The 26,450-nt window shown below is 42.4% G+C and overlaps 1 protein-coding gene across 1 annotated transcript in view; it reads right to left on the bottom strand.

The window, feature by feature from the left end:
• Positions 1-645: 645 nt before the first annotated feature.
• The window catches only part of LOC144605175 (vacuolar protein sorting-associated protein 4B-like), a 42,524-nt gene continuing 16,719 nt past the window's right edge, over positions 646-26,450 (bottom strand). The window contains exons 6-11 of the mRNA XM_078420263.1: positions 21,620-21,776; positions 14,458-14,606; positions 11,146-11,227; positions 9,089-9,308; positions 6,003-6,143; positions 646-1,432 (exon numbers count right to left, since the gene is read on the bottom strand). Of these exons, the coding sequence (XP_078276389.1) occupies positions 1,331-1,432; positions 6,003-6,143; positions 9,089-9,308; positions 11,146-11,227; positions 14,458-14,606; positions 21,620-21,776 (851 nt within the window). The 3' untranslated portion in view covers positions 646-1,330. The remainder of the gene's footprint in view (positions 1,433-6,002; positions 6,144-9,088; positions 9,309-11,145; positions 11,228-14,457; positions 14,607-21,619; positions 21,777-26,450) is intronic.

The following is a 26,450-nucleotide window of genomic DNA, read 5'->3' as shown; positions in this document are numbered from 1 at the left end:
TTATCAAACCGTTTAGCTGGTGTGAAACTTTTTTTTTTTTGGCATTTATTTATTCCCAGAATCGATGTATAGTGATAAATGTTGATTTTTGATTCATAAATAATTGGAGGTAACTAACTGAGAGGGCATCACTATTGATAAGCTGCAAGAAATTGAAGACATTAACCAATTGCTAAGCTGCAAGATCGAACTCACATTTAATTTAATATTAAGTGGGCTTGAATGCTTATTAATGGTCTTCACTTATAACTATGCAAACAACTTTTCTTCCATCTGCTAAGATTAGGAGGACATTGACACTTAATTTTATCAACTCTAATCCAACTCCTGCAAATATTGACCTGGAATATTGTCAACACCTTGTTCAGTCATTTTATCTGACAATTCATCTACATTGAGACTGCAGACCAAATTGATTAAAATGCTGAGGTAAAACACAAGTGCCAGAGTAGCAATCTTCACCACAGCAGCACACTTGCTGGCAATCATGCAACTCAGATGGCCATATCTTGCTCTATGCTGGAGGCACTTAACAAAATGAGCTCAGAATTTCTTTTTGGCAATCTTGAAGAAATGCAATTCATAAATGTTTGACAATGCCCCACTTTCTGAATTGTGAAAATTAGTTTAAAAAAATGCTCAGCATTAAGTAGATGCAAGATTTATTTACAAATAAACAAATTAAACTAAATTTAAGGTTTCATGAATTTTAGACATTCAGATTGTAAAAAAAATGTGGGTATCTTACCTCGTTCATTTCTTCCAACAAGACGTAATTAATCCAAATTTCTCCATAATAAAGCTTAAGATTTGTATTTTATGCGCATCATTAGTAGAAAGTCTTAGCATGTACTTGAAGTACAATGAAAAGGCCCAAGCCCAAGGGCAGTACAATTATTACAGTTTGTGCAAATAGTCAGTTTAAAATGTCCTATTCACAATTTGGAATGTATCACCAATAACCAAGATTATCATACAGTCCATAGCAACCCAGCAAACTGATATGTAGAGTACTCAATGCATTTAAAAATCCTTAATGGTTTTTGTACTATATAAATATCATGCTAAACCCTTGGTGGAACCAGCATTATGCCCTCAAGCCTTTCCTAAATGCAATGAGAACTGTTTCATGATAGGCACATGCAGACATTAAGATAATATAAGATGCAAATCCAACTTTATACAAAGTTCCATGACCTGAGACATGAGTTAAGATTTTACAATATTAAAAAGTAAAGTAAATTCTCACTAGTATATGTAATTGACTGTTGAATAGAAAAAAAGTTCAAGAAACAAAGAAAAACTGTAGTGCAAATTATGCTGTGATGGTTTAGCCTTCCTGACCAAAGTCTTCTGTGAATTTTTTCAATTTCTTCAGATCTTCATCATTAACTGTTGGTTTTATGTGTGTTAATGATTGCAGCATGTCAGGCTGTGGGGAAAAAAGGAGCAAATGTGAGGAATACAATAATCCCAGCACAGGACAATACTTTATTCATATTCCAATTTTTTTTAAAAATTAACTTGTTTCTCTTGCATTCTGAATGATTTGAATTCACAGCTCTTTCTAAAGCCTTTACATTTCCAATATGTTTTCACACGAATTAAAATTGTTAGTTCAGAACTGAATATTTCAAATGCCTCATAGGTGAACCACTTTAGTTTAAAGCTTTATATACTTATTTAGTCATCTAACACGACAGATTATTCCTCTTGCACTAAATTTGGAATGGTTAGAGAAACATATTTTACTCTTTAAAAATCTCCCATAAAACAATGTGTAAGAAGGAACTGCAGATGCTGGTTTAAACCGAAGATAGACACAAAAAACTGGAGTAACTCAGCGGGACATGCCGCATCTCTGGAGAAGGAATGGGTGACGTTTTGGGTCGAGATCCTCCTAACAATGTTCCTATCATCAATTTTGTTGCGAAGACATGCCTCCCCTTTGCACCTGGATTTCTTCCATTTACCCAATTCAATATGGGTAAATGAAAAACAAGAAAGGAATATCTTCAAGAAGAATTGAAAAGAATGACTAACATGCACAATAAAGAGTATATGGGAGTAGAAGGTTGCAAAAAGCAATAGACTAGTTGAGAGAGCAAAATAATAGATTAATGGGGAACATGCAATGTCATCTATTTTGGATACATGAAACAGTACTTTTTAAATGGCAAGAACCATGGATAAATTCATGTCATGGGAGCAGAATTAGGGCATTCGGCCCATCGAGTTTACTCCGCCATTCAATCACGGCTGATCTATCCAGCACCTCTGAATCCTTCTCCCCATAACCTTTCACATCCTTACTAATCAAGAAACTGTTAATCTCTGCTTTAAAAATACCCAATGACGGCTTCCACAGCCATCTATGACAATGAATTCTACAGTATCCCCACCCTGTGACAAAATAATTCCTCTTCATCTTCTTTCAAAAGGTACGTTCTTTTATTCTGAGGCTGTGCCCTCTGGCCCTAGACTCTCCCACTAGTGAAAACATCCTCTCCACATCCACTCTATCCAGGCCTTTCACTATTCGGTAAGTTTCAATAACATCCCCCCTCCCTCCCCTCATCCTTCCAAACTCCAGCGAATATAGGGCCAGAGCCGTCAAACACCCATCATGCGTTAACCCAATCATCCCCGGGATCATTCTCGTAAACCTCCTCTGGATCCTCTCCAATGCCAGCACATCCCTTGACTGTACACTTTGCTATGTTGTATTCCATCTGCCACTTCTTTGCCCACTCTCCCAACCTGTCAAAGTCCTTCTGCAGATGCCCTGCTGCCTTCCACACTACCTTCCCCTCCACTTATCTTCATATCATCAACAAACAAGGCCATAAAGCCAACAATTCCAATAACGTGGAACACCACTAGTCACTGGCAGCCAACCAGAAAAACCTTTATTCCCAGCAGAGAATTTTTTAAAGCAGAGATTAACAGTTTGCCTTCTGCCATTCAGCCAACTTTCTATCCATGCTAGAATGCATCCACTGATTTTCTCCTTATCTATCCTGCTATTTACTTCCTCAAAGAATTCCAACAGATTTGTTGGACAAGATCTCCCCTTCACAAACCAATGCTGACTTTGGCATATTTTACCATGTGTTTCTAAGTACTCAGAAACCACAATCTTAATGGTCTCTACAATCTTACCAAGCACTGAAGTCAGGCTAACCGGCCTATAGTTACCCCCCATTTGCCTCGCTCCCTTCTTGAACAGCAGAGTAACATTTGTAATTTCTGATTGCAGATCAGAATTCAGATCTCAGAACTTAAAAATAAGTTAAATTGGTCAGTACATGTACGGAAGAATATGTTGAAATACCAGGAGACCAGATTGGTGCTAGGCGATCATTTTGTTCTAGCAATCTCGGTTGTCTTTGAATAGGGAAGGAGAATTTCATGCCAGTTTGTTTGGTTTCTTAAGGGATTAAATAATTTATGAAAAATGTATGGCACCACACAGTACATGCAAGAAATATGCATTTAGAAACTGCACCACTACCACACCTGGGGCAGTCAGATCACCTGTCCATATTCTTAACTCCAGCATACACCCCACTCAGGAGGAAAGCTACAGTCACCATAAAGACTGTTAAGACATGGCCTGAAGGAGCTTCCTCGCAGCTGCAGGATTGCTTCGAAAGGACCAACTGGGATATTTTTGAGGATCAGGACTTGGAGGAGTATACATCAACTGTACTCTGCTACATCCAAAACTGTGTTGACAATGTCACCGTCGACAAACGTATCCGGTTGTATCCCAATCAGAAGCCCTGGATGACAAAGGATGTCAGGTCTCTCCTCAAGGACCGTAACACCGCCTTCAGGTCTAGTGATAGAGCTCTATACAGTGCTGCTAGAACCAACTTGAAGAGAGGCATCAAGGATGCCAAAGCGTCCTACAAGAGGAAGATTGAGGACCACTTTACCAACAATGACCCATGGCGGGTATGGCAAGGCATCCAGCACATCACCAACTACAAGACCAGCAACCGGACGACTGCCGACGGCGACGCCTCGCTGGCAGAGGAACTTAACTGTTTCTTTGCTCGTTTCGAGGTGAAAGCTGCAGTGGCAGACATAACACCCTCTCCAGCACCTGACAGCAACACCTTCACTGTGCAGGAGTATGATGTTAAGTGCGTGCTCAGAGCAGTGAATCCCAGGAAAGCTGCAGGCCCCGATGGTGTGACGGGCAGAGTGCTGAGGGAATGTGCAGACCAATTATCTGAGGTCTTCACAAAAATCTTCAACCTGTCCCTTTTAAAATCCACCATCCCTCCCTGCCTGAAGTCTGCCACAATCATCCCACTGCCGAAAAAGTCTGTCATCAGCGGCCTTAACGACTACCATCCGGTAGCACTCACACCGGTCATCACAAAGTGCTTCGAGAGATTGGTCCTGCAGCACATCAAAGCCAGCCTCCCACCCACCTTCGACCCATACCAGTTTGCCTACAGAGCAAATAGGTCTACAGGGGATGCCATCGACACTGCTCTTCACACTGCACTGACCCACCTTGAACACCAGGGGAGCTATGTGAGGATGCTCTTCCTCGACTTCAGCTCTGCCTTTAACATGGTCATTCCGAGCAGACTGGTCACCAAATTTTCTGACTTGGATTTTCCCAAACCATCTGCCAATGGATCAAGGACTTCCTGACCAACCGCCCCCAGACCGTCAAAATAGGCCCTCACCTCTCCTCCACCATTACACTGAGCACCGGCTCACCACAGGGCTGTGTGTTGAGCCCCATCCTTTACTCCCTCTACACTCACGACTGCGCCCCCACCCATCCCACCAACACCATCATCAAGTTCGCGGATGACACGACTGTGGTTGGACTCATCTCAGGAGGAGATGAGACAGCCTACAGGGATGAAATCCAAAGGCTGGCAGCATGGTGTTCAGTGAACAATCTTGTCCTGAACTCCTCCAAAACAAAGGAACTTATAATAGACTTCAGGAAAACCAGTGCAGAATACGACCCACTCTACATCAATGGGGTCTGTGTGGAAAGGGTACCCGCTTTCAGGTTCCTGGGTACGCACATCGCAGAGGATCTTACCTGGTCTACCAACACCATCACCACAGTGAAGAAGGCACAGCAGAGACTCCACTTCCTGAGGATCCTCAGGAAGACCAACCTGCAGGAGAAGCTCATGATGTCCTTCTATCGCTGCTCCATCGAGTGTGTACTGGCATACTGTATAACCACATGGTATGCCAGCTGCTCAGAAAAGGACAGGAAGGCCCTTCAGAGGGTCATCACGACGGCCCAGAAGATCATCGGCTGCTCACTGCCCTCCCTGGAGCACCTGTTCAGCCTACGCTGCCTCAGTAGAGCAGGCAAAATAATAAAAGATCCATCCCACCCCGGCCACCGTCTGTTTGTTCATCTGCCCTCTGGTCGACGTTTCAGGTCGATCAAATCCCGAACAAACAGACTTAAGAACAGTTTTTACCCCAGGGCAATACTAGAACTGAACACTACCTTCTGCACTAGGCAACACTGTTAAAACTTTTGTACTTAATATAATTGTATTTATTTGTTTTTGCATTTATTGCATATATGTTTTTACGCACCGTCAGGATTGGCTATTTTTTTAATTTCGTTGTACTCGTTGCAATGACAATAAATGAATATTATTATTATTATTATTATTATTATATCATACCTCACATAAGTATTTTAAAGACCTTACATAAGTATTTTAAAGTAACGAGGCAAAGTCAAAGACATAGTCAAATTGTCTTCGACTAGCTCAAGTTTCACATTTATTGAAAGATGGCCAATTCACATATTATGCTCATGAGCCAGTTGCCCAAGTATTTTACTAATAGATTGATGTTGTAAACTCTGAACTAAACTGCTATGGTTAGACATGCAAGGTGATTTTCAACAAGATTCTTTGAGAAGAAAACCAACAACAATTAAGAAGTTAGAATACAGAAGTATAATAACATCCGCAAAAATTAAAATAACTTGCCATGGAGACTATAGACTCCAGAAGTTTATCACCCGGAACATCATTCCATGTCATCTCCAAAGCATTGGGGTCACCTGGTGAACAAGGGGTTAGGAGGTCATCCACAATTACAGATGGATCTGAATTTGAAGGACCCCTGACCTAAAAATTAAATAACAAACAAATTATTCTTATCTAATGTGCTCATGAAGTAATCTCCATAAAATGTTAAATGCTTTTTCTACAAAGCAGCCTGAAATGTAAAACCTTACTTAAATAGCACCACAAATATTAAAAACAATCCAGGTCAAAATGACAAACACAATTTATCATTAAGCCATATAAGGAGATTAGGATGGATGGCCCCAATGTAGGTTTTAAGAGAAGTCATAAAGATTGAAAGATGTGTAGAGAAGCTGAGACATTTAGAAAGGGGTCAAGAGCACTGAGCCCTGTTTGGGTGATGAAGCAATGAAGTTCAAGAAAAATCAAGAGTGAAATTGGATGAGCACAGATAATTTCAAGGAGCCACAGATCTTGGGATTATGGAGATGGGGGATGGACCAAGAATTGAGGAATATTAGGATGTGGTTGAGAATTTCAATACATCGCTCATTATCTCACTCATAACAGATGAAATTTTGCAACCAGAAGAGATGGATAAAAAGGATAGTGCAAGTTAGGACACAGACAACAGGTGCTGAATGACCACAAGTCATGGAGGGCAGAACAAAGGTTGCAATGTCAAAGATTGGAGGGCATAGCTTTAAAATGAGAGGGGCAAAGTTTAAAGGAGATGTGCAGGGCAAGTTATTTTACAGACTTATGGGTGCTTGGCACAGGTTACCAGGGATGGTGGTGGAGGCAAGTACAATATTGGAATTTAAGAGGCTTTTGGATAGGTACATTCATATGTAAGGAATGGAGGGATGTGATTCATGTGCAGGCAGAAGAGATTCATTTAATTTACATAGTCATTGTGGGCCAAAGGGCATGTTCCTGTGATGTTCTATATTCGGTGGTTGAGAATAATGGCTTTGATCTCTTAAAATTTTACATGGGGTGATTTTTTGCTCATCTCTAACAAATTGCCTGACAATATAGTCACTAAAGCAGTCAAAAGACATCAAGGTAGAGATAGATGTCTGGGTGTCATCAACGAACAAATACATGTTTGATTTTTCGATATTACTGTTGGGCACGTGGTGAAAAAAGTGTTGGTGGTGTTGTCAAAGAGACAATGGTGTGGAGTCTATTGCAGGCTATTTGACCCAAGACCAGAGAGCGTGAAAGGAACCAGGCTGGTGTGGCCCCTCTCCACTAGATGCCTCAAGATGCCCATGGAAGGCAGTAGTGCAACCATTTGTGCTAAAAACGGCACTCAGGACAATAAGGATGAAGGGATGGATTGCCTTCTCACAATCACAAAGAATGACTTTGATAAAAGTTATTGCAGCACGATAACAAGACAAAAATTCAACTGCAAGGAATGTGAAAAATGTTAACAAATTTGGGAGAATACTTTCAAGGATTTGAGGAGAAAGTGAGGTTGGATTCGAACAACAATTTGAGTTGACAGAAAGGCCACGTGTTATTTCTTTGGGATATGCCCCCCCCCCCAAAAAAAAAAGGTAGGGTGCTCAGTGTTTTAGTGGTAATATAATCCAAGGAATAACTGGTGGGTGTCAGCAACAAGGTGACATGGGAAAGGTAATAAGGGGGTAAATATGAAAGAAGAAAAAAGCACATTCAGAACTGAGAAGAATCTGAAATCTGAAAAGTTTGGCAAGATAGAATAAGGAATGGAAAGGAAACAGATGCGGCAGCTGACTGGATAGTGTCAAACTTCAAAACAAGGATATATACAAGATCCAGGTACTTGAAACAAAATATATATTCAAAGGTCATAAGTGATTGAAGCAGAATTAGACCATTCGGCCATTGTCTACTTTGCCAATCAATCATGGCTGATCTATCTCTCCCTCCTAACCCCATTCTCCTGCCTTCTCCCCATTAACCCTGACACGCGTACTAATCAATAATCTATCTATGCTTTAAAAATATCCATTTAAGGCCTCCAGCCTTCTGTGGCAAAGAATTCCACAGATTCACCACCCTCTGACTAAAGAAATTCCTTCTCATCTCCTTCCTAAAGGAACGTCCTTTAATTCTGAGGCTATGATTTCCAGCCCTAGACTCTCCCATGAGTGGAAACATCCTCTCCACATCCGCTCTATCCAAGTCTCGGTAATTTTCAATGAGGTCCCCTCTCAACCTTCTAAACTCCAGCGAGTGCAGGCCCAATGCCATCAAACGCTTATCATATGTTAACCCCCTCATTCCTGGGATCATTCTTGTAAACCTCCCCTGGACCCTCTCCAGAGCCAGTACATCTTTCCTCAGTATGGGTGCCCAAAATTGCTCACAATACTCCAAATGCGGCCTTAGAGCCTCAGCATTACATCCGTGTTTTTGTATTCTAGCCCTCTTGAAATAAATGCGAGCATTATGTTTACCTTCCTAACTATCGATTTGACTTGCAAATTAACTTTTTGGGAATCTTGCACCAGCACTCCCTTTACACCTACAATTTCTGGATTCTCTCCCCATTTAGAAAATAGTCTATGCCTTTATTCCTACTACCAAAATGCATGACTCCACACCTTACTGCACTATATTCCATCTGCCACTTCTCTGCCCACTCTCCCAACCTGTCCAAGTCCTTCTGCAGAAGTACAAAAACACTGTTCTGCAAGGTACCAGCATGTCCTTGGAATACAAAACTAGAAACCTTTGGAGGAGTTACAATCTTTTTGTTCAACAGGTGTGAATGAAGTGACTCGAAAGCTATGTTATAGCATGGACGGAGATAAATTGGAGGCAAGCTCCTTTGGAGTACAAGTTGATAGCGAAGGGAAACTAAACATTGATCTAGTAGCTGATACACAAGTGAAAAGTTGACCCATTGCACAGAGAGACGTTAACAAAATGTGAAAAGGAATAATTAATGCAATTTTGTGCAGTATAACTTCTTTATAATTTTCTATTGTATCAACAGCATGTCTCCATCTTTCCTGAAATTTACTAGTAGGTTTGTTGTACCTTACCCTCTTGAAGTGAGTGGCTGACTGAACCTTCCTGACTGGCTGCATCAGAGCATCTCGTACAATGACACTGATGTCAGCCCCAGAATACCCATCTGTTTTTTTTGCAAGAATCCGGTAATCTTCCTCAGATAGACTGTTTTGCGTAGTACCAAGGTGTAATTTAAACATCACAGTACGAGCAGCCTGCTCAGGTAATGCGATGTAGATACGTTTCTCAAATCTGGAAAACATCAGTTATAGCACAGGAATGAATCGTTGTTAAGCCAAAGGCAATGAGAGGGAGATGCATTAAACAAGTAACCTGTGCCGAAGCAATTCAACTTTTTTTGGCCAAAACAGTATACAAGGCATTCAAGCTATATTACATTCCATCCATTGCGTGAATCTATTCATCAGAATAGTTTACCAGGTTGGATGTAGGTTAATAAACTGAATTCTTCTGCAAAAAAAAAGCAAAGACTAGATTAAATGTACATAATGAATGAATGAATGAATGAATGAATGAATGAATGAATGAATAAGTTTATTGGCCAAGTATGCATATACAAGGAATGTGCCTTGGTGCTCCGCTCGCAAATGACAACACAAACATACAGTTAACAATTAAGAATAAAGCATAAACACATCAAAACAATAAGGATACACCATTACGGTCTAAAAGGATTTCTATTTGAGGTGTTGTGTCACAGAACAATTTGCTATCAGTGAAATAATTCACAAGAAATTGTTTACATGCAATGAAACACGATCCTACAAATTAGATACCAAGATTGCATTAATGGCAGAGAGTTAACGTGCAGCTAATAAAATTTCTCTATTTTACAAAAAAAACGAGCGATATCACAACTATTTACTCACAACTCTTAACATAAATAATATTTAAATCTGCATTTCATATAATATTTAAATATTAAAAGATAAATGGGAACATTTAATCAGATCTTTATTTCAAAACAATGTAGGAAGCAGCCACTATTGGGTCTGTGGTGGTTCTCAGAAGAATCCCAATATCTTTGCACCACTTATTTCTCCAACACATTCTCTAACACATGCCCTGTAACACCTTCTAGATTCTCTCACCATCTACCCTGCACTGGGGCAATTTACAGTAGCCAATTAAACTAATAATGCGCATACCTTTGGAATGCAGATGGAAATCAGAGCATCACAAGGGGAAATCCACATGGTCACAGGGAGAATCTATGGAGGTCACCGAACCTGGGTCACTGAAGCGATGTTTCAGCTACACTACCTGCAAACTCCCTTTGCTATCTGTCAAAGGGTTTCCAGGTCTTTTGAATGAAAGGCACAATTTGAATCCTCCAGTTCACTAACTGCTCTGTTTGAGGATCATGCAAGAAATAAATTTATTTATTCACAAAATGCTGGAGTAACTCAGCAGGTCAGGCAGCATCTCGGGAGAGAAGGAATGGGTGACGTTTCGGGTCGAGACCCTTAAATAAAGGTCTCACCACTCAACTCCTTGACAATCACCATTTTGTTGACTATAGGGAACGTGAATGGTGAAGGCAGTTATTCGGAAACATGTGGCTCAACAGTTAGGATGGAAAAGAGTAATAATTGTTATTGTGGCTATTGTGTAATTTTTTTTGTTATTCCTGCAATAAAGTTTGATTTTTTATTTCATCCAATGCCAAGCACTTGAAGTGGATCTTTTCACCCAGTGACTCTGCTTCCATCATTCTCTCAGATACTTACCAGTCTCTGGGAGAAAGAGGTCCCTCTCGTGGTTGTACTTATTATTTCACATCCAAGAGTCACAGCATTTTATGCAATATTACTAGTAGCATGAATAGCACACATTTTGAATGTTCCTCTTTGTTAAGAGAGAATATTTTTAGGAATATGTGGGTTTGTAATTCTTACTCGTGTAGCCCTTCAGATGTGTTAAAACCAGGTTTGTCAAATTGAAAAGACAGTGGCATCATTGTTCCATTCATCCAGTCATACTAGTTTAATTGAAATTTGGATAGTTGTTTTTTAATTGACAAAGCACAATTAAGTAAGCTTAAACAGTTCCAGAAACAAATTCTTACCTCCTCCTTATGGCAGAATCGAGAACCCACGGGATATTGGTTGCTCCAAGTACCAGGATTCCTTCATTTTGCACTCCCACACCTGCCAAAAACAGCAGTAATCTTAATATGTATAGTGCTTTATGTAAATAACTGGATTAAAGTGGCAATTACCAATATAATAATAATTTTAATAATGGCAGTACAATTCATCAGTGCACAAATTAGTCATATTGAAAACTGCACATTTAGATGAAATAAATTAGGACACAAGTTATATCTGAGTATTAAGAACCGTACTAGTAATTATTCCCCGATCTAATATCAGAGTAATAGATCTGTACTCGCGATCTAACACTGGATCAAAATGCCATTGAGCAACGTATTGATTTTTTTTCCTAGCATTTTAAAAAAACATACTGGTTTCAAAATGTTTGGAAGCTAAGTGCTGCTTTAGAAGAACACTATGAGTTGTATCTGGCTATTAAGAGTTTGCTGAGAGACAAAGCAAAACAATTTATTTCAGATAAATGTTTCTTGGCACATCTGATTTATTCAATGGAAAAACGCTATGGCAGTCACGGTGGCGCAGCGGTAGAGTTGCTGCCTTACAGCGAATGCAGCACTGGAGACCTGGGTTCAGTCCCGACTACGGGTGCTGTCTGTACGGAGTTTGTACGTTCTCCCCATGAACTGCGTGGGTTTTCTCCGAGATCTTCGGTTTCCTCCCACATTCGAAAGACATACAGGTTTGTAGGTTAATTGGCTTAGTAAATGTAAAAATTGTCCTTAGTGGGTGCAGGATGGTGTTGATGTGCGGGGATCGCTGGTCGGCGCGGACCCGGTGCGTCGAAGGGCCTGTTTCCGCACTGTATCTCTAAACTAAGCTAAACGCAAGGGCCAATTAATTTATAAGTTCAGTTGATTATCTTAAAACCAGTCAAATATTTCATAAAGCAGAGCAAAGACTTGACAAGTCCTTAATTTGAACTGTAATTTCACCGGACCATATTATGAAGAAATAATAACTAGATTTGTTGCAATTTTCTCCATGCAACTTAAAACTGATAATTAATCTGGATTTCATAAAATAAGAAGATTTCTGAATAATTAATGCTGACATAACATTACTTTAGATTCTGAAAAGCCACTATGCTATCTTAATAACACGAAACGTTTCTTAGGAAATAAACATAGCACAAAAAGTAAGGAAATTTGTGTTTGGTAGATTATTTCTTTGTTGTAACAATGCTTCTTGGCAATAAATCTTATACCGTTGGAAAGCCTGTTTATTTCCCTTTTAAATGGTGCCACATTTGTAAGGAACATGCATTTGTGGGATGAGCAGCAGAGCTGAGTATATGGGTTGCGCCCATGAAAACATTGCCAAATCTTCTCTGCCAATGCCAAGCAGCTTATTCCGCTGTTGCTATTGACTCTTGTTTTGAGCTTCTGGTACCCCCAGGTGCTGACAATCAGGTGCCTGATTGGCACCCGATTGGCAGCATCTGTGAGCATGGGCCCTGCTACAGTGGTCAGTAGGTGTCTGCTCCAAGAATCGGCATGCCACGTTTGACTGATCTGGTTAGGGCCCATGCGATAGGGCAACTTCAAGCTGGTGTTCCGCAAAACCAAGTTGCGGCATTATTTGGAGTGAGCCCTAGTACCATCTCCAAAGTGAGGGCCAAGTTCCATATAACGGGGGATGTCAGAGACAGGCCGCGAAGTGGGCATCCCAAGAAGACGACACCCGAAGAAGACCTTTTCCTCACCCTGTCAGCACTTAGGAACCGTAGGCTGTCTTCTACAGATTTGCAGTCAAGGTTTGCAGGACGATATGGCCGACGGCTCTCTGCCCAGACAATTCGGAACAGACTGCACGCAGCCGATCTCCGGTCTCATAGGGCTGCCAGGAGGCCTGCCATGACTGCCCTTCACCGTCAGGCCCGTTTGCGCTGGTGTCGGCAACACGTGCACTGGAACCTGAACATGTGGAGGAACGTTATGTTCAGCGATGAGTCCAGATTCTGCCTACGGCAGTTGGATCATAGAGTCAAAGTGTGGAGAAGACGCGGAGAACACTATGCTGATTGCTGCACCGATAGAGTAACATCTTTTGGTGGAGCAGTGTGATGGTGTGGGGCGGCATCTCCCTCACTGGAAAAACGAGGCTTGTCATCATTGGAGGCAATCTCAATGCAGAGAGATATCGAGATGAGATTCTGCAACCAGTGGCAATCCCATATCTCCACAGTCTGGGACCGAACTCTATCCTCCAAGATGACAATGCTCGCCCCCACAGAGGAGGGTTTCTCAGAGACTACCTCCAGAATTTGGGAGTGGAGAGGATGGAATGGCCTGCCAGCAGTCCTGACCTCAACCCCATTGAACACTTGTGGGATCTGCTTGGGCGTGCTGTTCGTGCCAGAGTGACCAACACAACCACGTTGGCTGACTTGCGTCAAATGCTGGTTGAAGAATGGGATGCCATCCCACAACAGTGTGTGACCAGGCTGGTGACCAGCATGAGGAGGAGGTGCCAGGCTGTTGTGGCTGTGTATGGTTCTTCCACACGCTACTGAGGCTCCTGTTTATTAAATGAATAAATTGTTAAATTGCCAATATGTCTTGTTTCTTCAGACTTCAATCATCCAATCCACCAAACAACACCGAACAAGTCAATGGCAGAATAAGCTGTTTGACATTGGCAGAGAAGATTTGGCAGATTTTTCATGGGCGCAACCCACATACTCAGCTCTGCTGCTCATCCCACAAATGCATGTTCCTTACAAATGTGGCACCATTTAAAAGGGAAATAAACAGGCTTTCCAACGGTATAAGATTTATTGCCAAGAAGCATTGTTACAACAAAGAAATAATCTACCAAACACAAATTTCCTTACTTTTTGTGCTATGTTTATATAACTATATATAAATGGAAAGGCAAAAGGATCACAGTGCTGGAAATGTGAAATAAAGACAAAATGTTAGAAATACTCAAGTTGTTAATCAGTGACAATGTAGGAAGTTAGGAATCATGATAAAGAAATGAATCTGATGGGACTGAATTAATGTTTTTGATTTCAGTCCTGCAAGTCTTACATTTTGCTTGCAAATGCCATAGAAGGCTGTGGAGGCCAAGTTGGTGGATTTTTTTTCCAAGCAGAATTAGAGATTCTTGATTAGTACGTGTGTCAGGGGTTATGGGGAGAAGGCAGGAGAATGCGGTTGTGAGGGAGATAGATCAGAATGCTGGAGTAGACTTGATGGGCCAAACAGCCTAATTCTGCTCCTATCACTTATGAAATGTACAAATTTCCACAATTAGCTTACCTTGCATCTGAACCAAAAACTCTGTTTTAATACGCCTTGCAGCTTCACTTTCATTTTCACTCCTCGAACCACAAAGAGAATCAACTTCATCAATGAAGATAATTGAAGGCTTGTGTTCTCGGGCAAGTTCAAATAAATTCTTTACCAACCTAAATAAAACAACACATTTTTAAAATTAAAAGCTACAAAACATTTTGTTCTTGTAGAATACCTTGTTCTTGCAGTCACCCACAAATCCGAGAGACAAATTATTCACTTTCTCTTCGCAAATTACTGTACTTCCCATTTCCAGGTCATGATTTTATGGTAACAACATTTCCCAATCAATTTTACCAAGTTTACAGTGAGAAAGCCATTGCAGACTCTGGCCAAGAGTCGTATTGTCATAAATATATCATTGAAGCAGGCCCTTTACGCCACGGAGACTGTCAACCATCAGCAACTAATTTAATTAATCCTGTTGATGGATACCTCTTGAACAATTTAGTATTATATTCATTGCAAAGGAGATGAAAAGAGTCAGGAAAAGGTCGGGAAAGAAGGAGCAAGGACGACCGTTGGCTGAAAGCGAGCAAAGTAAGTGTGTTAATCGCTGGTAGAAAGGCAATTTAAAAAGAGTGCCAAAGGGACGCTAGCAGGCAGTCAATAAAGCACATACTTCCAAGCTTGTCAGGAAGAAGTGAGTGAGTGGATTGGCTGATCAATTAAATTGGAAGTTTGGCAAATTGGCCAATTAGGTAATTTAGAGACTGATATTAACAAGGCTTTCATAAGGGGTGCAGCCCTGTGAGTAAAGTGCCCTGTGAGTAAAGTGCCCTGTGAGTAAAGTGCCCTGTGAGTAAAGTGCCCTGTGAGTAAAGTGCCCTGTGAGTAAAGTGCCCTGTGAGTAAAGTGCCCTGTGAGTAAAGTGCCCTGTGAGTAAAGTGCCCTGTGAGTAAAGTGCCCTGTGAGTAAAGTGCCCTGTGAGTAAAGTGCCCTGTGAGTAAAGTGCCCTGTGAGTAAAGTGCCCTGTGAGTAAAGTGCCCTGTGAGTAAAGTGCCCTGTGAGTAAAGTGCCCTGTGAGTAAAGTGCCCTGTGAGTAAAGTGCCCTGTGAGTAAAGTGCGAGTCTTTGGCTGCGAGTCTTCGAGGAGGCTGAGGTGAGGAGGTTACACTTGTTTTCGAGCCTGATTTTCTTTTTTTTAGACAATAATGGCAGATAAGTTGGTGCAGTGCGTTTCCTGCAGGATGTGGGAAGGTAGGGACACCGCTGGAGCTTCTGGGAGCTACACCAGCAAGATGTGTGTCCAGGTGCATCTCCTGAATGGACGTGTGGTGGAGTTGGAGAAGCAGCTGGATGACCTCAGGGCCATCCGGGAATGTGAGAGTTTCCTGGACAGGACCTACTGTGAGGCTGTCACGCCAAGGGTTCAGGTTGAGCGAAGGTGGGAGACTGTTTCAGGGGTGAGTGAACGTAGACTCCAGGAGACCCCGGTGGCTGTGCCTATTGCAAACAGGTACACCCTCTTGGGAGCTGTCGGGGCAGAAGATGTTCCCAGTCCGAGCGGCGGACTGGTTGGCGGCTCTAATCCAGGCAAGGAGTCTCGACCGGGGAGGCCGAAGTCAGGAAGAGCCATAATAGTGGGTGACTCCATTGTTCGTGGTACGGACAGTAGATTTTGTGGCCGCAAGCAGGACTTGAGGATGGTCGGTTGACTCCCTGGTGCCAGGGTTCAAGACATCACGGACCGGCTTCAGAACATCCTAGTGAGGGAAGGCGATCAACCGGAGGTAGTTGTGCACGTGGGCACGAACGACATTGGAAGGAAGAGGAAGGAGATACTGCAACGTGAGTTTAGAGAGTTAGGAAGAAGACTGAGAAGTAGGACGTCGAAGGTGGTTGTCACTGGACTGCTACCTGTACCTCATGCTGGTGAGGGCAGGAACAGAGAGATCGGGGATATGAATGTATGGCTGAGGGGCTGGTGCAGGGAGCAGGTATTTAGATTTCTAGACAACTGGGATATCTTCTGGGGTAGGGGTGACCGGTACAAGAGGGACGGGTTGCACCTTAACAGCAGGGGGACCAACATTCTGGCAGGCAGGTGTGCTAGTGCTACACGTGTAGCTTTAAACTAAGTAATGGGGGGGAAGGGGTTGACAAATTGGGAATATGAAGATGGAGTTAAAGGGGAAACGAATACAGGAGAAAAGGCAAAGGACTCTCAAATAAATGGGAAGGGAAGTTCTAGAAGGGATAAGAAAGTACAGTCAGGGTCAATTGTGACCAGTGTGAGAGGGGAAGCAAGGGGTGACATAGAATCAGATGTAGAATCAGTATGGATAGAAATGAGGAATTGTTAGGGTAAAAAGACCCTAATGGGAGTTATCTACAGGCCCCCAAACAGTAGCCTCGACATAGGGTGAAAGTTGAATCAGGAGCTAAAATTGGCATGTCGCACATGTAATGCTACGATGGTTATGGGAGATTTCAACATGCAGGTAGACTGGGAAAATCAGGTTGGTAATGGACTCCATGAAAGAGAGTTTGTGGAGTGCCTCCGAGATGGATTCTAAGAACAGCTTGTACTGGAGCCGACGAGGGAGAAGGCAATTCTGGATTTAGTGTTGTGTAATGAACCTGATCTGATAAGGGGACTCGAGGTAAAAGAGCCATTAGGAGGCAGTGATCACAATATGATAAGTTTTACTCTACAAATTGAGAGGGAGAAGGGATCGGAAGTGTCAGTATTACAGTACAGCAAAGGGGATTACAGAGGCATGAGGCAGGAGCTGGCCAGAATTGACTGGAAGGAGGCCCAAGCAGGGAAGACGGTGGAACAGCAATGGCAGGTATTCCTGGGAATAATGCAGAAGTTGCAGGATCAATTTATCCCAAAGAGGAGGAAAGATTGTAAGGGGAGTAAGAGGCACCTGTGGCTGACAAGGGAAGTCAAGGACAGCATAAAAATAAGAGAAGTACAACAGGGGAGAGCTGGTGGATGTGGTGTACCTCGACTATCAGAAAGCCTTCGACAAGGTTCCACATAGATTAGTGGGCAAAATTAGAGCACATGGTATTGGAGGTAGGGTACTGACATGGATAGAAAATTGGTTGACAGACAGAAAGCAAAGAGTGGGGATAAATGGGTCCCTTTCAGAATGGCAGGCAGTAACTAGTGGGGTACCACAAGAATCAGTGCTGGGACCGCAGCTATTTACAATATACATCAATGACTTGGATGAAGGGATTAAAAGTACCATTAGCAAATTTGCTGATGATACAAAGCTAGGTGGCAGTGTGAACTGTGAGGAAGATGCTATGAGGTTGCAGGGTGACTTGGACAGGTTGTGTGAGTGGGCGGATGCATGGCAGATGCAGTTTAATGTGGATAAGTGTGAGGTTATCCACTTTGGTGGCAAGAATAGGAAGGCAGAGTATTATCTGAATGGTGTCAAGTTAGGAAAAGGGGATGTACAACGAGATCTGGGTGTCCTAGTGCATCACTAGAGCTGAAGGAAGCATTCAGGTACAGCAGGCAGTGAAGCAGGCACTCTGGTGTCAGGACAATAGCCTCCTCTTGAATGTCACTAAAACGAAGGAGCTGATTGTGGACTTCAGAAGGGCTAAACATCCAAGGACGTACACGCCACTGGAGATAAATGGGTCTACTGTGGATAGGGTGAGCAGTTTTAAATACTTGGGAGTCTGCATCACAGAGGATCTGACGTGGGCAACGCACATTGCCGCACTGGTGGGTAAGGCAAAGCAGCGCCTTTACCACCTTAGACAACTGAGGAAATTCAGAGTGTCTCTGAGGATCCTTCATTGCTTCTACTCTGGGGCTGTAGAGAGCATCCTGTCCGGCAACATTACAGTCTGGTTTGGGAACAGCTCTGCCCAGGACAGGATGGCCCTGCAGAGAGTAGTGCGTTCGGCAGAACGCACCATGGGAACTACACTCGTTCCCCTGCAGGACCTATACATCAGGAGGTGCAGATCCAGAGCAAGCAAGATCATGAGGGACCCCTGCCACCCCAGTAACGGACTGTTCCAGATGCTACGATCAGGCAAACGCCTCCGCTGTCACGCTGTGAAAACGGAGAGGATGAGACGGAGTTTCTTCCCACAGGCCATCAGGACTGTCAACTTTTATAACTCCAGAGACTAAATTTTTGTCTACACTCTAGTAACATTAACTTTATTTATATGCTGTAACTGTAATTCTTTTTTGTGCACAATCCGCAGGCATTGCCACTTTCATTTCACTGCACATTGTGTATGTGTATGTGACAAATAAATTTGACTTGAATTGACTTGAAAGCCAATGGAATGTTGGCCTTCATAACAAGAGGAGTTGAGTATAGGAGCAAAGAGGTCCTTCTGCAGTTGTACAGGGCCCTAGTGAGACCGCACCTGGAGTACTGTGTGCAGTTTTGGTCTCCAAATTTGAGGAAGGATATTCTTGCTATTGAGGGCATGCAGCGTAGATCTACTAGGTTAATTCCCGGAATGGCGGGATTGTCATATGTTGAAAGACTGGAGCGACTAGGCTTGTATACACTGGAATTTAGAAGGATGAGAGGGGATCTTATCGAAACGTATAAGATTATTTAGGGGTTGGACATGTTAGAGGCAGGAAACATGTTCCCAATGTTGGGGGAGTCCAGAACAAGGGGCCACAGTTTAAGAATAAGGGGTAGGCCATTTAGAACAGAGATGAGGAAAAACTTTTTCAGTCAGAGAGTTGTGAATCTGTGGAATTCTCTGCCTCAGAAGGCAGTGGAGGCCAATTCTCTGAATGCATTCAAGCGAGAGCTAGATAGAGCTCTTAAGGATAGCGGAGTCAGGGGGTATGGGGAGAAGGCAGGAACGGGGTACTGATTGAGAATGATCAGCCATGATCACATTGAATGGCAGTGCTGACTCGAAGGGCCGAATGGCCTACTCCTGCACCTATTGTCTATTGAAAACACAATTTAAAATATTAATTTAAAATAGTTAATCAAAGATAAACGTAATTAAAAAGTAATAGTTTGGCATGATTTCACTGACAATCCTGACTGCAGCAGATTCTTCTTCTTCAAAACAGTTGACGATTTATTTTATCTTTTCAAAGTTTGCAGCATAGTAGAGTACAGCAGAGAGCTATGTACCCCACCTAGTCAAAACGGACTGAGGAGGTAGCGGAATCTCGGGTGCCATTTCCTTGAACAACTGCACACGTGACGGTACTTTGAGGAAGCTTTACTTGACATTGGAAACTAGGCGATCGACATTTGGAAACAAGCTACATATGTGCTCGGCAATTCTATGGAGCCCGTGAGCTAAGCATGTCAAATGCAGCATTTTGGGGAATAAAACTTTAAGAGCACGAGCAGCTTTTTTCATGTACGGAGCTGTCATCAGTCACAAACAGAAAAACATTCTCGTGTTGATTGTTGATTGTTGACCAGTTGATTGTTGACCAGCCACCAGTGTACCGATGACCACATTGGCAACATATCCCCACAGCATCGGTTGTCTCGTCTATCGAGATCCATATTTTGTTGCATGCAACTTCATCACTAATTTTCTGCACAACAATGGTGAAGTTGCTGTCAACATAATTTTACCGTAATGATGATTTCCGTAATTATGTTCCTCTGTGCATTTCTCTAAAAAACCTCTGAGAGATTTGTTTTCCAATTTCCACAGTGGAATTCCAGCATCAATGAATGCCTTGCACAGATCATTCATACTCAGATTTGCGACTGGAGCCAGCAGTAAATGTAGTGAGGAGACAAGCTTGCACATTTCCCGCCTTCAGTTTCTCTGCTGCCGACTTGTGTTTAGCTGTCTGTACATGCTGGGAGACGAAGTATTTATTCTCATGATTCACTGCTTTCTCACATGCTTTGCAAAACGGCACACTGTTATTTGTAGAGAATATATCACTCCCGTACACTCTCACCAAATCGTTGTTTTTTTTTTACAAGGCATTGACTTGACTTTTAGGCATTTTGACGCTTGCAGGGGTAGATCCTACAGGAGCAGGGATGCAGATCTCTACAGGCAGGCCAAGTATAAGCTGGGAAGAGGAATCAGAGCTGCCAAGGAAAGGCACTCTGAGAAGTTGAGGAGCAAGTTCTCAGCTAATGATTCTTCTTCAGTTTGGAAGGGCTCTCAAGAAATCACCAGCTACAAGAGGAAAACCACCCGCTCCTTGGACAATTGTCAGCTGACCAACGACCTGAACGAGTTCTACTGCAGGTTCGATAAACACCTACTCACAGCCTGACTCCAGTTTGAAAAGACTGGACCCATCCCTACCCACTCCTCTCCAAGCACCACTGAACACCCATTTACCCCCTGACTGCAAAAGATTGGGGCCTCATCCACTACCCACAAATGAACGACCGACGGTGGCGCTCCCGGTGGTGGAAATTTTCTAGTAAGTTACGTTAACATGACAAAAAAAGGCTGATTTAGGTACTCGATCGTGAAAAAGGCATTATCTTGCTGAAATCATCAAAAAAGGCACGAAAAGGCACTTATGGCAAAATCCTGGCTCTATTTATCACAGTAATTTTGCACTTTGTAACACAGGAGTATAATACATTTTGCAGTGAACCTGCAAGGAAGCATGGTAAACAGGGATCCATTGGGTTAGGAGTGTGGTCACAAGGGCCTAGCTGAATCAGATGAAATGGAACAACCAGGGCTTCGGTATGTTAAAGGGACCATGGGAAACATTCAGTGTTTCCCCATGGGGAGACATCCATTGAATCAAGTAGCAAATTTGCATGATTTCTAAATTGGGATAGTGTCTTTGAAAGACAGTTTCCATAGACCCCACAAATAGTTTAAAGAAGACGTGCAGGGCATTTAAAAAAAATAATATACGGAGGGTGGTGGGTGCCTGGAATGCACTACCAAGGGTGGTGGTGGAGAAAGATAAGACAGTGGCATTTAAGAGACATTTGGATAAGCACATGGAAGTGCAGGGAATGGAGGGATACAAATTATGTGCTGGCAGCGAAGAGTTGGTCTTCATGCTTGACATAAACATTCCAGCTCCTGTGCTGTACTGCTCTATGTTCTAAGGAAGGAAAATATTAAATAGTCCTTATCAATACAAAAACAACACATCAAATATAGCAGATTCCTACACTGAACATAAAAGAAACAGAAAAGAAACTCACTTTTCACTCTCTCCAAGCCACTTAGACACCAAATCAGATGAAGAAATGGAGAAAAAAGTAGAGTTGTTTGCTTCTTTAGCCACAGCCTTTGCCAGGTAGGATTTGCCAGTTCCAGGAGGGCCAAATAGAAGGATTCCTCTCCAAGGAGTACGTTTACCTGAAAGGCAAGTGGGGGTGAGGATGTGGAGACAAGAGATTGTTTTATATTTTAATTCTGAAGTCGCGTGTAAGACAAATCAGAATGATAGAAATATTTGCAAGCTTTATCAGGTGCATCTCAAAGACTGGAAGACTACATTATTTTGCAAATTAATTAAACCATGGGCTGATTTTGCTATTTTTTCCATGTGACACGCTTCTGTGTCCACCAATTGTTATTGTTCTGAAAACCTATAAATCTCTCAGAAATAGCTCTTTTATTCTCCAGGTATTCAGTTCCAGTGATTTGTGTGAAATTTGCTTCCAGTTGGATGGATGATGTAATATTATATAACGTGTCGTGTAAAAACTATCAATACATGTTGTATGGTAACAATTCGTAGGGTTGGAGGAATCCAACAGAAATAGACTAACTTAATTAATAATACGCAAAGGGGGGAGGGGGGGATTAGATTAATATCGAACAAGAAAATAATAATCAGATCTTTTTTCAGAACTGTGGTTGCTCTTTTGAGTACTTCTTGGCAAAGTGTAACCTAGCATCCTATTTTTGCGGCTAACCAGTGGTTTGAATCTTGTAGCCTCTGTATTTCTGTTCATGAAGTCTTCTGCGGACAGTGGTCATTGACAAATCCACACCTGACTCCTGAAGAGTGTTTCTGATCTGTCGGACAGGTGTTTTGGGATTTTTCTTCATTATAGAGAGAATTCTTCCATCATCAGCTGTGGAGGTCTTCCTTGGCCTGCCAGTCCCTTTGCGATTAGTAAGCTCACCAGTGCTCTTTCTTAATGATGTTCCAGTTTATTTTGGTAAGCCTAGGGTTTGGCTGATGTCTCTAACAGTTTTATTCTTGTTTTTCAGTCTCATAATGGCTTCTTTGACTTTCATTGCCACAATTTTGGTCCTCATGTTGATAAACAGCAATAAAAGTTTCCAAATGTGATGGAAAGACTGGAGGAAAGATTAGGTGCTGAGAGCTCTCTGAAACCTGCATTAAGGAGGCAATTAATCACATCTGAGCAATTGCAAACACCCTTGAAGCCATGTGTCTCAAACGTTATGGTGCCCTGAAATGGGGGGGACTATGTATAAACACTGCTGTAATTTCTACATGGTGAAACCAAAATGTATAAAAATGGCCTTTATTAAAATCTGACAATGTGCACTTTAACCACATGTGATTTTTTCTATTACAAATCTCAAATTGTGGAGGTCAAAGGCAAATAAATAAATGATGGGTCTTTGTCCAAAACATTATGGAGGGTGCTGCAAATCATAACCTTGCATCAACATTACTCAAAGTCACAGTGAGAGATTGCTGGTAGTGGTGAGCGAAGATTCCATATTCAGGATTATTAAGCAAGGGTCCGAAACCAGATCACGACTGCCAAGAGGATAGTCATGTACGGCCACAAAAGGAAGACAACTCCGAGACAAAGTCTCGCAGATTCGGGAAATTAAGACGTTTCCAAGAAAAACAAGCAATGCCTTGAAGAAAGATCTGAAGGCAGCAGTAATCCAGATGTTCAAGCACCGTTAGCTGACGCCTCATTGAGGCCTGTCATATAGTCAGCAGACCTGTGAAAAACAAATTTCTATCTTCTGTCATGAACTGCGGACTTAAAATATAAAGAATCAACGTACAATGACTTGGAAATGGTGTACTCCAGTGACTAAAGAAATGTCCTAGTTCATGCCCAGAGTAGCCTACAGGTTTTGAGGTCAGCTGAAGAGCCAGTGAGGAAATGCCACATCAACCACTTCGTCAAACATTCTGTAAAGATGTTCTGGGATTGTTTCAGCCACTATGATATTGGATATGTGCCCAGTTGACAGAATGGTGAGATCGCTGCAATACATTGATGTATTGAAGAGAAAAGTGATGCCATAGATGTCAAAGACTTTTCCAGATGGTCTGGGACATTCCAGCAAGACCAGGCCACACATTAAAGATAATGACCCAATGTTCCCAACAGAAGGGGGAAATACATGTCTTGGACTGGCCTGGTCACTTGCCTGACCTGAATCCAATTGAGAATTTGCTTTCAATTATGAAGGAAAGACTGGAAGGAAAAGACTGTCCCACGAGATAAAAGCTCTGAGCCCATATTCAGCTATGGTATAGAGATGAAATAAATCATCAGAAATTGTCAGAATCTGGTGGATTCTATGACAAATCGTGTAAAATACAATAAAGAACTGTGGTGGACATATAATATACTAAAGACATAATGGTATGATGACAATGAATAAGAGGCAGCCCTGTGACTTGTGATCCGATGTAATTAATTTGCCCTAAGTTGTAATTTCTTATTGTGAGCCAGGAGGTCATGAATTCCCTCAATCCCATTATCCCCATTCACCCTCTCCTTATTTATTTGTACCTCTACAATTTATTCTCTTTTAAACATGCACGTCAACTAGACTTTGATTTTTTTTTGTTCTCACAAAATTACAGTAGGAAATGAACCTGCTAGTGTTTCTCTGGAATGTTGGAAGAAACCAGATGAAAACAGCATGGTTAAAGTGGAAATGTGTAAACCTCATACAGAGAACTCCCGATCAAACCTGCATTCGTTGACTTTATGTAATAACACTAACTGCTGTGCCACTCTGCTCTTTGTTTTCTACTGTCTTACAACATGTTCAGTCAGTCGAACAGCCCAGAAACATCTGTGGCCCACTTCGTCCCTCATTTGACCTAAATCCCTCTCAGTTTTTCTTATCCATGTACCTGTCCAAATAACTTGTAAACGTTGTTATTGTATTTGCCTCAGCCAATTCCTATGTCCATACATGTACCATCTTGTGTGAAAAAGTTGTCCCCTTATGTTCCTATTAAATCTTTCTCCCCTCACCTTGGACAATAGATGCAGGATTAGGCCATTCGGCCCTTCGAGCCAGCACCGCCATTCAATGCGATCATGGCTGATCATTCTCAATCAGTACCCCGTTCCTGCTTTCTCCCCATACCCCCTGACTCCGCTATCCTTAAGAGCTCTATCTAGCTCTCTCTTGAATGTATTCAGAGAATTGGCCTCCACTGCCCTCTGAGGCAGAGAATTCCACAGATTCACAACTCTCTGACTAAAAAAGTTTTTCCTCATCTCTGTTCTAAATGGCCTACCCCTTATTCTTAAACTGTGGCCCCTGGTTCTGGACTCCCCAACATTGGGAACATGTTTCCTGCCTCTAACATGTCCAACCCCTAAATAATCTTATACGTTTCGATAAGATCCCCTCTCATCCTTCTAAATTCCAGTGTATACAAACCTAGTTGCTCCAGTCTTTCAACATAGTCTTCCCGCCATTCAGGGAATTAACCTAGTAAACCTACGCTGCACGCCCTCAATAGCAAGAATATCCTTCCTCAAATTTGGAGACCAAAACTGCACACAGTACTCCAGGTGCGGCCTCACTAGGGCCCTGTACAACTGCAGAAGGACCTCTTTGCTCCTATACTCAACTCCTCTTGTTATGAAGACCAACATTCCATTGGCTTTCTCCACTGCCTGCTGTACCTGCATGCTTCCTTTCAGTGACTGATGCACTAAGACACCCAGATCACGTTGTACGTCCCCTTTTCCTAACATGACACCATTCAAATAATAATCTGCCTTCCTATTCTTTCCACCAAAGTGGATAACCTCACACTTATCCACATTAAACTGCATCTGCCATGCATCCGCCCACTCACACAACCTGTCCAAGTCACCCTGCAACCTCACAGCATCTTCCTCACAGTTCACACTGCCACCTAGCTTTGTATCATTGGCAAATTTGCTAATGGTACTTTTAATCCCTTCATCCAAGTCATTGATGTATATTGTAAATAGCTGCGGTCCCAACACCGAGCCTTGCGGTACCCCACTAGTCACTGCCTGCCATTCTGAAAGGAACCCATTTATCCCCACTCTTTGCTTTCTGTCTGTCAACCAACTTTCTATCCATGTCAGTACCCTACCTCCAATACCATGTGCTCTAATTTTGCCCACCAATCTCCTATGTGGGACCTTGTCGAAGGCTTTCTGAAAGTCGAGGTACACCACATCCACCGGCTCTCCCCTGTCAATTTTCCTAGTTACATGCTCAAAAAATTCCAGTAGATTAGTCAAGCACCATTTCCCCTTCGTAAATCCATGCTGACTCGGAACGATCCTGTTACTGCGATCCAAATGCTCCGCAATTTCGTCTTTTATAATTGACTCCAGCATCTTCCCCACCACTGATGTCAGACTAACTGGTCTATAATTTCCCGATTTCTCTCTGCCTCCTTTCTTGAAAAGTGGGATAACATTAGCTACCCTCCAATCCACAGGAACTGACCTGGAATCTATAGAACATTGGAAAATAATTACTAATGCGTCCACAATTTCTAAAGCCACCTCCTTAAGCACCCTGGGATGCAGACCATCAGGCCCTGGGGATTTATCAGCCTTAAGTCCCATTAGTCTACCCAAAACTTTTTCCTGCCTAATGTGGATTTCCTCCAGTTCCTCTGTCACCCTAGGATCTCTGGCCACTAGAACATCTGGGGGATTGTTTGTATCCTCCTCAGTGAAGACAGATCCAAAGTACCGGTTCAACTCTTCTGCCATTTCCTTGTTCCCCATAATAAATTCCCCTGCTTCTGTCTTCAAGACACCCACATTTGCCTCAACTATTTTTTTC

This window comes from Rhinoraja longicauda, chromosome 2 (assembly GCF_053455715.1).
Source record: "Rhinoraja longicauda isolate Sanriku21f chromosome 2, sRhiLon1.1, whole genome shotgun sequence".
Lineage (NCBI taxonomy): Eukaryota > Metazoa > Chordata > Chondrichthyes > Rajiformes > Arhynchobatidae > Rhinoraja > Rhinoraja longicauda.
The sequence above is the reverse complement of the archived record's forward strand: the minus strand, read 5'-3'. Positions and strand labels throughout refer to the sequence as shown.